Here is a 16,492-nt window from a genome sequence, read left to right on the forward strand (position 1 = left end):
AATGCTTTTGAAAGTACGATGTTAGCTGCATGCAAGTACTTGTGTGTGCATGCTAGGAGGTAGGCATAAAGCTTATAGCATCTTAATTCAGAATGAATGGTACTTACAGTTGCAGTCTCTTTAGAATCATTAGAGCAGTTGAAAATTGGATATAAAGTATATATTTATGAAGAAAATACCAATAAACCATGGAATTCATAATTCTTATGAAATATATAGTTCTGAAGCTGCAGTACATTTTAGAATCAGAAGATTTGTAGGTCATTTTTTTTAGCACATTCTTGTGATGTTAGGAATATTAAAGGATTTCTGTAATTTATAAAGTATATTAATGTGTGATTATATATAAAACACACATATAAATTACCTGAAATGTAAGGTTAGCAGAAAAAATTTTTTTGAATTAGTGGTAAATTGGTTCATCCAAGTTCGCAGTTTACTTTCACAACATAGGTGTACAGACAGTTTGTTTAGATGTTTAATTTTTTCCCCCATCTGTTCTGTCAGGATTATTGATTGAGCAGGAAGCCACTCCAGGGCACGCATAGCCTCCTCATAACTGCTCGCCTCGAGTGCATTGCGTGGCCTGGCGAACATGCTGAGGAAGGTGTTCCTTCAGCCTCCCAGCAAATCTTAACTGGTAAAAGAATATTGAAATGAACATGCTTTTTGAAAGTACGTAGTAGCCAAATAAATATTTACATTGCGAACTTTAATTGATGGTATCATTTAAAAATATGTAATTTATTATTTAACGTCATTCTTTGAAAGTAGTAACCATTCGAGAACTGTTCATGGTGCTTTTTTAAACTCAGCTGGTTTTTGATAAGTGGAAGTGTCTACAACAAATGTTACCAAATATTAATCAAGTATTACCAGAACATTTACTAGCAATTGATAACCTGCTGTGACTTCCTTGAATCTTAGATTTTATTATGTCAGAAAACGAAGCAATCTCTGGCACCTAGTGGAAAAATTGAAACTAAGCCTTGTTTCCTAGAGCTTGTGCTCCGTTGGGGTGTTTACTGATGTGACCGCTCATCTTTTTTTAACGTTTACATTCTTTTAGTGTTCCAAATCCCTGCTTGTTCTTTATCTCTGTTTGGGCATTTGGGTTAAATATGCTTAAAAAGTGAAGCTACATCTATGGTTACAGAGGACAATAGGTATAAACTTGATTTTAGTTTAAACATTAATGACATTGATTTCATGGAAAAGAGATACTGTCTTTAATTCTTCAAGATAAGTCTTTCAGTGGATTATTCCTTTAGGAGCAGGTTTTGATCTGCATTTATATCCAGATTATATGACATAAGTGCTGTAATGGAGGTGAAATGTGACTTAACCATTGTTGCACCTCTGCATCACCAATCATCCTGCTCTCTGGGTCAGCCCTCATGATAACCAAGAAGTAAATTAGCCTGTTTGCCAGGGGAAAGTTTCTTAGGTTAAAGAGTGTAGATTTTATGTATTACTAGGTTGTGGATTTAAATTTCACTCTGAAACTTCTACATTATTTCCAAGTATTATATTTTGAAATAATTTAGATATAAGGAGAGAGAAAGGATGTTGTATGAACAGTGGGAACATGTTTTATATTATATATCCTCATGTAGAATATTATGATCACTTTTATTTTTATTTCTTGTGTATTTCATCTTCCAGCTGTCTTGAGGTAGGAGTTGAATAGAAATCTTTCTTTTTAATTGATAGCAAAGACTCTTAGATAAAGAGGCCTGGCCGAGTTGTTAGGGTATTTTCTCCTCAGCATTGCCTAAGTTTTACATGTCAGTAAGATAATACATTACATCAAATTTGTTCAGTACAAAGTAATACAGCAAACAGTTCTAATTGTAGCGTTATGTATGTATATTTCAATTAAAGCTCGTTCAAAAGCAAAACCACGTATCTTGAGAATCAGTGTTCATTTTGCAAAGCTAAATAAAATATATTTTATTTTATCAAACAGATTTTTTTACAATGCAGTTTTATTTTTCAGTTGCTTATTTCTCTTCAAAAATAAAACCCTTTTTTTATGTACTCACTTTCCCTTCTGGCTGCAAACCAGGTATTTAAACAAAAATAAAGGATTGCCAGTTTTGCCAGCTGGGGATGAGAACCCGGCTGGTGAAATGTGGGTTCGGGAGGCAGTTAATCCAGCTTTTATGCTTTTTATGGTTTTATGAAAAAAAGAGGTTAAAAACCACACTTGGCTCTTTATTGTGTGTGCCACTTGTTTTGTTGGTGTTGTAGGAATGCGGTAAAACGTTACTTAGATTTAGAAATTTTTGTTATTAGGTAAAATTCTGCGTCTATTAGATAAAGGCCTACAAACAGTACATTCTACGAATTGGATGTGGGATAGATTCAAAAGTCACTGGTATTTAAAAATTATATCTACAGCATTTCCTTTAAGTACACAAGTAGAATTCCTTCTACTTCTTTAAGTTGTTTTTTGTTTTCTATATGTTCTCACATACCTCATTTCAAACAAACAGAAATTTAAAATATTTTTCTCTAAAGATGGAAACTAGAATTTATTGTTTTCCCCAAAAGCATCTTGCTTAGTTTGTTATTTACAAAAGATTTTTGGAAAAACATAGAAACTGGACTTCTGTTTGTATATTGCCAGTGCAGTTCCTAGTTGTCTTTAGCCACAAAACAATGATACAGTTGAATTAATACTAGGAATGTGATGTACAACATGATAAATATGATTAATACGCTGTATGTTAAGTATGAAAGTTCTTGAGAGTAAATCCCAAGAGTTCTCATAACAAGGAAAAATAATTTTTTTCTAATTCTTTAATTCTGTTTATAAGATGGTAGATGTTCATTCAAGTTATTGTAATAATCATTTCATGATATATATAAGTTCAGTCATTATGCTGTACACCGTAAACTTATACAGTGCTGTATATCAGTCATTGAGCTGCATGTCAGTTATTTGTTGGTAAAACTGGAAGGAAAAAATCTTTTCGTAGCATTTAAAAACACCACTAAATAGATCCTTGGGTAACATAGTTTTTTTTCTTAAAATTATGTTCTCCATCTTTAAATACCCTGTCTACCAAAGTGCCTTTCATAGTATTTATAGTAATCATAGTATAACTGTCAAAAATATCACATGCATTTCTATGAAATTGTTGGTTAAATTTTAAGTAAATGTCACATAGGAGTAATCTTCAACAATGTATTTACTAAATTCAAACTAACAAAGTTTAGAACATGAGTACTACTTTGTTCCATATCAAATTCTCTCTAATGTAATCAATTATAAGATATTTTTTGATTGATTAATTTCATGTGTATGGTTTTCTTGATCTGTTTATCCCAAAACTAAGAGGATCAGGTAAAGTAAGCTTTAAGATTATTCAAATATAGTATCCTAAAATAAAATATTGAATGATCCAAATAGATAAGGAAAATTCCATTGGATAAAGAACCTATCTGGTAGAAAGGTAAATCAAATTTTTCCTGGGACAAATGGCAAGTCATGTTTCAATTTGAACAGGTTGCTCTAACGTAGGCTAACTGATGCTTGCATATTGTTTCTTACTAAATGTATTTTGCATGTAATGTGTTTTGGGAAATAAATTTAAGAGCATATACCACACAGCTATTGAGTCCATGATTTTTATTGTTTGTGTTTACTAGAAATTGTTGTGAGGTACTAAAACTGTGGCTACTAAAGTTTATTACAACCCAAACAATAAATCTTTGTATTTACTCTGTTGCCTAAATATTTCCTGAAAGCATTTAAACATGTATGGGCCTCCAAAAGTTTTCATATTTATTTTCATGGTTGTCATGCCCTGGACTCTTCTCTAGTACGTTGCATTTGTTTACTTCTGTCTTTCAATGTTTGATTTGTATTAGTTAGTTCTTCGCAGTGCAAGAATGTGTTACACACATTATGTTCTCTATAATCAGCACAGTTTAGCTCTAAGTTGTTACTTAAAGTCCACTTTGGTAGAACTAGAATGAAAAATTAAGTAGGCCTAAATGAAAATGTGTAAATATGCAAATAGTTTCCATTTAATCCTTAGGGCACTCATATATTCATTTATTTAGAACCTGTTGCAGTACCTTTTTTTGTACCCAATCATTTGCATATATATATATTGAACATTTCACATATTTGGCATGATTTATATCTTTTGTAGGATGCTTCATAGTTTAAATGTCAAGATCTCAGAATAACCTACCTAGGTTTTGAAAGTTATGATTCACTTTTATGTAAAAATCTTATGTTTGATAATAATGCTTTAAAAGTTAATGTGTAAAAATTAATCCTTCACTGGTTTCACTTTTAGGTGTTAGAAGATAATGACTATGGCCGAGCCGTGGATTGGTGGGGCCTTGGGGTTGTCATGTATGAAATGATGTGCGGGAGGTTACCTTTCTACAACCAGGATCATGAGAAACTTTTTGAACTAATTCTAATGGAAGACATTAAATTTCCTCGAACACTCTCTTCAGATGCAAAATCATTGCTTTCAGGGCTCTTGATAAAGGATCCAAATAAACGGTAAGCCACAAATAACACTCACTGAGTTACTGATGAATGTGGTTAGAAATTGTGATATGGAAATTAATTCAAATATAACTAACTCCAAGAAGCAATGTATTTGGTGTAGACATCTTCCCACTGAGACACTGACTTATTTTTAACTGCATAATATAGAACATTAAAAAAATTTCCTCAACTCTTTCCTAACTTGGAAATTTTATACAGATTTTACCAAATAAGGATTTTGAGAGCTTTATGAACAAATAATTTCTTAATTGCCATGGTGCTTGCTATTGTGGAGATAGGAGGATCCCTTTTTTCCTTTCAGTCTCTGGGCTTTATATTTCTGCTGATTTATATTATAAAAAGGATAGAACTGTCTCTCCTCCCACACTAATCTATGTTAATATATCTAACTACTTTTTTTGTTTCCTTGAAGATAATTCTTTTCCATGCATGGCTGAGAGGACTAATAGCAAAAATGTCTTTACACACTTTGCATTTCTATTTTTGTAGCTACAGCTATGACCTGAAGAATCCTGCAGTTCTTTGCTTAATGAGCTATAGTATTTTGTTCACTTTTATATACTTATTTACACATACATTTTGTAAGTTATACATGAAATGACTATTAATTTTTAAATGTCCCTTAAAATGTGTTTGTGTATACATGTATATATTCATTGTTGCATTAGATGTATATGCATATCAGTATTTCTCCGAAAATCTCTTAGACCTTAAGTGTCTTAAGGGCAGACCATTTCATATATTGTTTAATCTTTTGAACACACATAATTTTTTTAATATTCTGTTTATGGTTGATGGTATTTGTTGACAGACTGAATTAATGAGTGAAGGAATAAATGAATTCTAAAATGTGGGCTTTGTCTACCTTAGAGATGGTTTCCATCACACACTTCTAGCTTTTAAATTTTTGAGAAACATGATTTTACCTTCATCAGAAATAAGCAAACATAATAAAAGAGGTACCATCATTTTGCTTTGTGACGAGCCATTCAAAAATGTTTCATAATCCTAGTAACTGAGACCTTACCTTATATTTGTAAAGTGATTTTGTGTTCTTTGTCAGGGCATTTACACATTTCTTGTTTCCCTTGATAAAGTAGCTGGTGGAGTAGATAGGATAGATATTATTCTCATTTCCATTTGATTGAGAAGAAAATGAGGCCCAGGGAGGGTTAAGTGATTCGTCCTAGTTCTCACAGAAAATTCGTATAGAACAAGAATAGAAATCAAGTTTATACGTGAGCATTTGATATTTCTCTTGTACAGTGATAAAACCATTTTCTTAGTTTAGGTTTTAAAATGTGTTCCATTTGATGTGATTGTAGCAACTATTGTAACAAGAGGTACTTGGCTGTAGATAAGCTTTATACAGAGTTAGGATTTCCATTTTATCTACTGGAGTTTTGGATCTAATATTTGCCTTAGGTTTAAAGGGCAGTGAATTTTTAACCCATCTTTTTCTGACTCCTCCTTCTGGTTTTCATTTCTATGTCTATTCATTTTTTTATTATCATTTCCCACCCTCTATCACCATCCCACCCCCTGGGGATAGCATGTAGTAGGTATTTAATAATTGCTGAATACATGTGAGGTAAATTTCTAGACTGTCTGCTAGTGGCCTGGTATGTAGGACAACTCTTAATGTTTTGTCTACCCAGAGGTTGATATTGTCTAAAGAGAAGATGTGGTATCTTTAACTATTTGTTATTTCCTTTAAGGTAGATATTTTAAGCCCCTCCACTGCTACATTAAACTATTGGGAATGCAAGGATGATAAGATCAATAATCTCTGCTCTAGGTGTTCATAGAATAATGTGGGTTACAAAACATACATTCACATATGCTGAGGTTAAGTACATACAGATGCTATTGAAGTTATTAGCTGTCTAGGATATTGGAAAACTTGAGCTGGCTCAAGAAGGAGTTGGAATTTGCAGTGGTTTTCATGCAGAGACTTATACATGTAGAGAATAGCTAGGATTGCAAATGAACATGGCATTTGAGAAGTTCAGCAACTGGAGTGTAGGGTATCAGTTGGGTAACATTGGGAGATGAAGCCGATATGTTAGACTATAAGGACCTTATGTTTCTTAGAAAATATTTAATCTTTATTCAGAAGGGGATGAGAAGCCACTGAATTATTAAAAGTAAGGGATAGTACAATCAGATTTATGTTATGAAAAGGTAACTCAGGCAGCTTTGTCATGGATAGATTAGAATAGTGAAGGGTCAGGGAGGCAGAGTAATTAAGAATACATATGGAATTATTCAGATAAGAGATGGAGTCCTTCCTAAAGCAGTAGTGAAGAGTGCTAAATAGAACTTTGTGAATGATTAAATAGAAATGATGAGGAAATGGAAGGAGTCGGGATGCCTCTGAGGTTTCCGACTTGGATGACTAGTTTGGAGAATGTAGTTATTATTAACAGAGAGGGAGTACAGGCAAAGGAGGAGGCTTGATGGGGTAGATGTTGATATTAGTTTTGCTATGCCAAGTCTGAGGTTTCTATAGAAAACCTAGATGTCAAACAGGCAGCTGAAAATAGTACCAGTGCTTAATGGAATCACAATAACTGTAAGAATCTGCCTGCCAGTGTAGGGGACACTGGTTGGAGCCCTGGTGCAGGAAGATCCCACATGCCTCAGAGCAACTAAGCTTGTGTGCCACAACTACTGAGCCCGTGTGCTGCAATTACTGAAGCCCACGCACCTAGAGCCTGTGCTCTGTAACAAGAGAAGCCACCACAATGAGAAACCCAGTAAATAAATTAAAAAATTTATTTAAAAAAAAAAAAGAATCACAATACCTGATTTTTTTCCAGGTATATGCCCAGGAGTGGGATTGCTGGGTCATATGGTTCTGATTCTATTTTTAGTTTTTTAATGTACCTCCATACTGTTCTCCATAGTGGCTGTACCAGTTTACATTCCCACCAGCAGTTTAGGAAGGTTGCCTTTTCTCCGTATCCTCTCCAGCATTTATTGTTTCTAGATTTTTTTGATGATGGCCATTCTGACTGGTGTGAGGTGATACCTGACTGTAGTTTTGATTTGCATTTCTCTAATAATTAATCATGTTGAGCATTTTTTCATGTGTTTGTTGGCCATCTGTATGTCTTCTTTGGAGAAATGCCTATTTAGGTCTTCCACCCATTTTTTCATTGGGTTGTTTGTTTTTTGATACTGAGCTGCATGAGCTGTTTGTATATTTGGAGATTAATCTCTTGTCAGTTGCTTCATTTGCAAATATTTTTTCCCATCCTGAGGGTTGTCTTTTCATTTTATTTATGGTTTCCTTTGCTGTGCAAAAGCTTTTAAGTTTCATGAGATCCATTTGTTTATTTTTGTTTTTATTTTCATTACTCTAGGAGGTGGGTCAGAAAAGATCTTGCTGTGATTTATGTCAGGGAGTGTTCTGCCTGTGTTTTCCTTTAAGAGTTTTATAGTGTCCATCCTTACATTTAAGTTTTTAATCCATTTTAAGTTTATTTTTGTGTATGGTGTTGGCGAGTGTTCTAATTTTATTCTTTTGAATGTAGCTGTCCAGTTTTCAAAGATGAACTTATTTGCAAAATAGAAATAGAGACACAGATGTAGAGAACAAACTTATGGATACCAAGGGGGAAAGAGGGAGGTTAGAATGAATTGGGAGATTGGGATTGACATATATATACTACTATGTGTAAAATAGATAACTAACGAGAACCTACTGTATAGCAGAAGGAACTCTACTCAGTGCTTTTTGTGTGACCTAAATGGGAAGGAAATCTAAAAAGAGGGGATATATGTATACATATAACTGATTCACTTTGCTGTACAGCAGAAACTAACACAACCTTGAAAAGCAACTATACTCCAATAACAATTAATTCAAAAAAAAGAAACACAGTAACTGAATATCTGGATTTGGGATCTGTAGTTATCTAGGAGGTAGCTGGAGCCATGAGAATAGTAAAAAGAGTAGAATATAAAAAGAAGAAGGCCTGAGGACAGGGTCCTGGGAAATGTCAAAATTTAAAAGGTAGAAAGAAGAGAGAGCCAACAAAGGACCCCGAAAAGTCTTTGGAAACATAATCAAAGACAGCACTATTATACCTCTTTATTATTCCCATTCAACTATTTTTAAATACTGCCTGAATTTTTCTGATACTCTTTACTGAATTGCTATCAGTTCTGTCAGAGAGTCAGCTTTCATCTTGCCTTTATTTCTTATTCTTCATTCCTTTATGATTATTCTATTAGTATCTCCTTTAGCCTCCTAAGAACATTCTGTAGGAAAAGCATGACCTCATGTTGCATTCAGTAACACAAGGAAAATGTGAATTCGTGTTCTTTCTAGTTATGAAGGATCCATAGTAGCTGAGGACTTTAGTTTGGCTTTCTGATATGGGAATTTGGTATTCTTAGACAAAAATATCTTAATGTAAATCATATTTTGATATAATTTTGAAGTCAAATTGTATATTAGGGAGTCATTGATATTGAAATTTTTGACAGTTTCACACTTTGAAGAAGCTTGTGTTAAAGAATCTCTACCAACTTCTAAAATGGCAGTCTAAGATTATATTCTTAGTCTTTGCATACTATTCATGGCTGATACTTTAGTTTTATATGTATTTGATAAATATAGATTAAATGCTGCCTATGTCCAAAGCCAACCTATTGCTAGAGAACTAAGGGGTGACAAAAATGAATAACTGAAACTGAATTAAAATCTTTTATTCACAAAAATGATAATGGTTCTCCATTCCAACTCCTACCTCACCTAGCATCGCATATATAATTCAGATTGAAAACAATATTGAAGTAAACAATAACATAAATGTAAGAAAATACAACAAACTTCTGCTTTTTCTCGTGCATACTACTTTAATGCATACTTTGAAATGTTAAATCATTCTTTTCAGAAGCCTGTGTTTTGGTGTTTCTGCTTTTCTGGCTCCCTAAGCACAATCTTAAAATGCTTTTTGGATAATCCAGTACTGAACTCTCCCCTCAGAAGAATTTGCATTCTCCCAGGGGAGAGACATACACAACTTGAAATAGAAAGAAAAAGAGTGAGGCCAGGGAGTCGAGTGCTGAGTGTTAACTAAATATAGAGTTGCCAGCCTGAAAGTTCCAAATATGAATTTAACTATTATGATCTGATCCAATCTAAAAGTTCCATATCAGGGGTGTGTTTTATTCTGTATGAATCTTGGGATAGGAGACCTAGAAAGTGGGAACTACAGGATCATCGCTGCAGATACTCAGATATCAGCTAATTGTTTTGTTTTCTATTCTGACGGTGTGTCAGAGAATCCTGGAATTTTCCCAGTCATGTATTTCTTGTACCTAGTAATAACCAGAATTCATTAAAATTGTATAATTGTTTTCTGTGACCTGTTTGCTTTTCTTCCTACCCAGTGTTGTGTTGGGAGTTGAAATGTACCAGCTTAGAATAGCCTGTTGTTAAATTTCAAGAATTTTGTGAGGTGGTTGTTGAATACAGTCATTATTAAAAATTAAATTATATAAACATACAATTAAATCAGGAACATTAAAATCAGAGGTAAAAAATACTCAAAACTCATCACTCTTTAATAATGTTAAGTTTTATCTGTGCTTTTGAGGTTACTTATATATTGTGCTTATATATTTTGAAGCTAGAAATACTATATAATGTTTTGCTTCTGCACATCTTATATCAGTAAAAATAATAAACATGTATGCAGTATATCGTATATGGATAGTTTCTCCCAGAGAGCTGATGGTTAAGCACTTACAAGCACACAGCATTCCTAACGATAATTAAAATCAAATAAAACTTGCTGTATCAAATTCAGATTTAAATAGATGTCCTTTATTTTCTTTTCCTCTTTTTTCCTGTCCTTTCTTTTTTCCTCTCTTTTTCCTCTTTCCCTCCCACCTTACTCCCTTCTTTCTGTTTCTCTCGTCTTTTCTTCATAGTGACTAGTAGGCACTATGTGAAACTGAGAAAGCTAAAAAGCACCTGAATTTCAGATTGTGTCAAGTATCAGTTGAATGAGTACCTTCAAAGATGGGGTGAGGGTATTTTTTAATTTTTAATTTATATTGAAACTTTCATAGCAGATTACATTGCAGTAATATTTCATAGATTAATTTTATCATTTCTGTGGAAATTCATTTGAGATATGAAAATAGTCCATGAGTTTTTGTTAGTAGTGCTCTCCAGATTGTTTTTTCTAACCAATTATCTAGTCTTTTCAGAATTTATGTTAACAAGGGTGCATTTTGACTAAAATTGTTCTAAAATAAATTTGGCTTATAGAATTGACAATAGCTACCATTTATTGTGCTAGGTTCTTATGTTATTTCTAACCCTTGCAGTTATCCAGCAGGCTGGTATTATTATTCCCACTATACAGATGAGAAGACTGAGATTAAGCAACTTTTTTAATGTCATACATCTCATAAATTTCAGAGCTGGTTGCCTGTTTCAGGTTGTCTCCAACAAAGCCTATGCTCTTTTCAAATACCATACTGTGCTGAGGCTACTTCCCAATAGCATATTGGGAAAATTAGATCTTACAACAAAAGCTTTTTATATTTATGGCTATTCATCACAGGAACTATTTACACACAGAAAATTACATTTCACAAAAGCTTTGTAGTTATGCATTCAGCTTATGTAAACTTTTTATACTCATTTAATTTTATTTCTGTCCTCACAGCCTTGGTGGAGGACCAGATGATGCAAAAGAAATTATGAGACACAGTTTCTTTTCTGGAGTAAACTGGCAAGATGTGTATGATAAAAAGGTAGGTTATCTTCATGGCATAGTGTTTATACATTTTGGCTAAAATGAATTTACAGCAAAAAAATTTTTAAGTGAATACAATTTAAAGATATAATTGTATTTTTCAGTTTTACTCAATCATTTAATTGAATATTGAACTTCTTAGCACAAAATTGTATTGATAGTTTGACTCCTGAAATGCATTTTGAAATTTTATTGTGTGATCAAGCAGTTTTTCTCTTTTTATCACAATTTTTTAGTTTCCTCAGTTTAGAAAAAATAAAGGCACCAATGTTATGTTATTCTTCAGGAAAACTAACTAGCAAAGCAGTTGTAATTTTAAAACTTTGTCTCTATGCCTTTCATTTTAAAGTGAACTCTTCATATTTATTTATACAGTTTCTTATTTTAAAAGGAATTTAAAGCAATTTAGTTTTAATATTTAACAAAATAATACATTTATTTATCTTCTTTGGAACTTCTCTGTTACTTGAAACAGAACTTCAAGACCAACAAAATGGATGCTAAAAATTATATAATTTTATTTTTAGTGTAATCTGCTTAGTATTTGTTCTTAATACTGAAATGGTTTTATTTGTTTTTGTTTTTTAATTAATTATTTTATTGGCTGTGTTGGGTCTCCTTTTTGCTGTGCATGGGCTTTCTTTAGTTGCAGTGAGTGGGGGCTACTCTTCGTTGTGGTGCGCAGGCTCCTCATTGCTGTGGCTTCTCTTGTTGTGGAGCACGGGCTCTAGTCACGTGGACTTCAGTAGTTGCAGCACATGGGCTCAATAGTTGTGGCTCACAGGCTCTAAAGCACAGGCTCAGTAGTTGTGGTGCACGGGCTTAGTTGCTCTGCAGCATGTGGGATCTTCCTGGAGCAGGGATCGAACCCATGTCCCCTGCATTGGCAGGCGGATTCTCAACCACTGCATTACCTAGGAAGCCCATTATACTGCAGTGTTTCCTTAAGTTTAGAAACAGGAAATTATTGTGTCTGTTCTATCTTTTAAATTTTTTTAATTTTAGTTTTACTACTTCAGATATTGTTAGTACAGACACTGATTTTGATATTTTGATTTTCGAATGCCCATATAAAAATTTTACTGTGAAATTTTTATTTTATTCAGCATTTGCTTCAATTTTTTATCTAGTCATTTTGTGTAGTTAGTCCTTCCATTTCAATTTATTCCAGCTTTCTATATTTTTCTCTAAAACATATATCAAACAGCAACATTTATGTAGTATCTGTTTTGTGCCAGATATTCTTCATTAATCCCTAAAGACAGAATATCATATGAGTTATGAGAAAGTAAGACAAATACTTCATTTTTGTATTGTGGTAATAGGGAGTATGGTGATTTTCTAAGCATTTCTTGTGACTAGGTGTTTAAAATAGTTGCACCGTGTTATGATACCTATACTCAAACTTCACTTCAATTAAACTTATATTTCTTGAGTTTCTACCATGTATAAAGCACTGAGGTAAGTATTGCCTCCTTCTCAGACCTTATGAGAAGCTTGTGACCATTCTTAAGTGTCCTCAGTGTTTATTAACTTCATGTAGACAATTATACATCCACTTTATAACACTGAAGATATTCTTTATGAGTAGCATCCATATATAGCCCCTAATGCACTGTGTGCTGTTTATCATGTCAGTACACTATAAAAGGACCTGGAAAAGAAATCTGAAAAGTATCAAGATCTTGGTATGCCTCCTAGAAATAATGTATGATTAGAGGTTTTCTTTGGCAGACAAAGTTATAAGCCACAACTAAATATTCCTTTGATGTACCCTGTCCAAGGAGGACTTCACCACTACCACCAACAGCAAAATATGACAGAAAGAAAAATTTCTTTAAGCGACATATGTGGATCACCACTGTGGCACTGCTAACTTTAAAGAAGGGGCAAAACATGGACTTTCTTCAGTCCTGTTTGGAGAGTAAGATATGCTGCAAAGATTTCTTCATCATTGTTCAGCTCTTCATGTTAAATTGTAGTTTGGCATCACCTACGCAGTGCTCTGAGAACCCACCTAGCACACAGTGAAGAAGCAAGGCTTTTCCTATCTCTGTTGCACTGGGCTCAACATGCCCAGAGGGGAGATACTGTTAAGATATCCAGGCAGCTCCTTTGTAGTGAATGGAACTGGAGAAGCCAGCAAGTAGGGCAGGAGAAGGAGCTGCCAAAGCATAGCTTTAGATGATGTACGTGAAGAAATGAGTTTAAATTGTGAGTATTTTGATAAAAATAGTTGCTACTTAATTTGAGCAAAGATGCTAAGTATCTTGTGTAAAGAAACACAACCACAAAAATCACAAAGTTTCTACTCATTGATGCCTGCTACAGATTTACTGTGGGGGTGTGGGTGGTATCCTGGATGTCAGATGAGGCACTGATGTTTTCATCCAGCTTCACACACCTGAAGAAGAACAGAGTCGCAGCAGCATGCTTAAATTTTGCGACTCTTTCTGAGAAAGGCTGTGAAAATACAATTGGGTTTATTTGGGTTTGTATTGTATCACTAACAAACAAGAAATTAATTATAGAACTGCAAATGCCAGTACCTATTTTAATGAATTCAGTTGTAATTCTAGTATTTTCAAACATTTTTAAAGGGTCCTATGTCTTTAAAATATGTAACTTATTCATAAAAGGTTAATTCATCTCTAAGATAAGATATTTTTTATTACAGTTTTACTAATGTGCTTTAGGAGATTTACTATTTTTATAGATTTATTACATGATTATTAGCCGTTTTTCTATATATCATGGCAAACCTAGAGATGAAGGCACATATAAAGATAATGGTATCTTTAGGGGAAAGCTAAATCCCTTCTTAGGCAAAGTTAAAAATGAATTAATCTTAATTATTAGTATCATGGTGTACCACTCTAAAGAACTTAGTGCTGGATCTGCTTCTTTCCTCTTGTGTGGAAGTGGACAAGTTTTATTCCCACATAAAATTATGACCTTTGAAGTGTCTTCAAGCTTTCAGATTCTCTGGTGTAGGATGCTTTATAATATGAATTTATCTAGTTAAGTTTCTATATAAGTTTCAAACTCAGTTTGTCAACTTCTACAAAAATTCTGCTGAAATTTTCTGTGATATTATGTTCAATTTATAGAAAAATTTGGGGAGAGTTGGCATTTGAACATCCTGTGCCTCTCCATTTATTTAGGTCTTCTTTAATTACTCTCAATAGTGTTTCATAATTTTCAGTTTAGTTCTTACACATAGTCTGTTAAATTTATCCATAAGTATTTCATGTCTTCTGACATGAACGGTATTTTTAAATTTCATTTTCATATTGTTTACTACCAGTAGAAATAAGATTGATTTTTGTATATTGACCTTGTATCCTACAAGTATTAGTTTTAGTAGCTTTTTTTGTACATGACTTAGGGTTATCCTAAATAGATGATCCTATCTTCTATAAATAAAAAGTTTTACTTTGTTTTCAATCTGCATATATTTTATTTATTTCTTTTGCCTTATTATATTGGCTAGGACCTTTCTACAAATGAGAGTTGACATCCTGGCTTTGTTTCTAATCTTAGGGAGAAAACATCTTTTACTGTTATATGACGTTAATCACACCTAGCACTGAAATCTTCGTTACTAAATGTCATTCTCCAGTGTAAAGAACCAAGGTTATTTAGAGAAATAGTCGATCCCATAGCTGAGATAGGAAAATAAAAGAAGTGTCCAAGGAATTTTATGGTGCCAGAAATTAAAAAAACAAAGGAAGGTAGATGGAAAAGTGCATGTTAACAGGACACAGAAGCCAACCTTAAATAATTCCCAGTGGTGAAAGCTGGAACAATTTCAGTAGCAAAACAAATATTGTATATGACCCAAAGAATAAGATACATATCCGTGTGTCTATACTGCAAAAATTAATGATTGAACAAACATAAAATATTGAGAAGAGATATGTCTTCATAATAGGTGAATTCCAATTAATAAATGTAGAAGGAATCAGGCAAGTAGAAAATTACCATTAAGAACACCAGAGTAAAAATTGCTGCATGCAAGATTCACCAATGAATGTTAAAATTAGTGGGTAAAAGTTTAACAAAGAGGATATTTGCATAGTGTCAACCAGTCTTTCCTCAAATATTTATTTACAAAGATTAAAAGAGTAATTTTACAGTAAAAAGCCTTGGCAGACGCTGTCTTAAACCAAGTAATCAGGATTAATATCACCAGTAATAAGACACTGAAATCATTGTAACCTATGATATGAAGCGCTGAAAAGGCTGTATCACTTTTGTAGTTTTCTTCCTCAAAATGCATAGATAGCCTCAGTGTAATCATAAGAAGACCTGAAGAAACCCGCATGGAGGGACATACTTCAAAATAATTAGCCGGATAGCTTCAAAAGTGTCAACTTCATGAAAGGCAGCGAATGAGTATGGAACTTTCACAGATTGGAAGAGACTAAGGTGGCATGATGACTAAATGCAATGTGAGATTTTCTAGGTTGGATATAGGAATAGAAAAGGTTCATAAGTGGAAAAACTGATGAAATCTAAATAAAGTTGGTAGATAATAGTTTTGTGCCAATTTAATAGTTTTGATAATTGCACTACGGCTGCATAAACTATTATCATTAAGGGAAGGTGGTGTGTAAAGGGTATATGGGAACTATTTATACTATTTTCTCAGGCTTTTCTAAGCCTAAAATTATTTCAGTATAACAAGTTATAAAACTTTTATCTAATTATAGGGTTTTTATACCTCCTTTATTGGGTTGAGGAAATTCCTTCTATTTCTTGTATGCTGATAGTTTTTATCATGAACAAGTGTTGAATTTTATAAAAAGTTTTTTGCATATATTGCAATGATCATGTAGTTTTTCTTCTTTATAGTCTATTAAAATGGTGAATTGTATTGATTGGAAACTGTTAAATGAGCCTTATGTTCCTGGGGGAGTGGGGGAAGATCTACTTATTTATGATATTATCCTTGTTATATATTGCTAGGTTTGATACAGTGTGTTTTTTAAAGGATATTTTTCACATGCTTAAATTATACATGATACAGAGGTGTCATCTTCTTTTCCTAAAGTGTCTTTGCATGGTTTTCATTTCAGGATCATGTTTACCTTTTCAAAATGAGGTAGGAAATATGTCCTCCTCTTCAATTTTATGGAATTGTTTCTGTAGAGTTTGTATTAAA

General features: G+C 33.2%; 1 protein-coding gene across 8 annotated transcripts in view; it reads left to right on the forward strand.

Moving 5' to 3' along the window:
* Positions 1–16,492, forward strand: part of AKT3 (AKT serine/threonine kinase 3) — a 363,328-nt gene that overhangs the window by 288,095 nt on the left and 58,741 nt on the right. For all 8 annotated transcript variants that reach the window (XR_009052722.1, XM_057728155.1, XM_057728156.1 and 5 more), the window contains 2 exons: positions 4,317–4,531; positions 11,236–11,323. Coding sequence is in view for 7 of the 8 variants with exons in the window: in XM_057728155.1 (XP_057584138.1) it covers positions 4,317–4,531; positions 11,236–11,323 (303 nt within the window). In the remaining variant the exon portion in view is untranslated. The remainder of the gene's footprint in view (positions 1–4,316; positions 4,532–11,235; positions 11,324–16,492) is intronic.

The sequence above is a fragment of the Hippopotamus amphibius genome, chromosome 3 (assembly GCF_030028045.1).
Source record: "Hippopotamus amphibius kiboko isolate mHipAmp2 chromosome 3, mHipAmp2.hap2, whole genome shotgun sequence".
NCBI classification, from domain to species: domain Eukaryota; kingdom Metazoa; phylum Chordata; class Mammalia; order Artiodactyla; family Hippopotamidae; genus Hippopotamus; species Hippopotamus amphibius.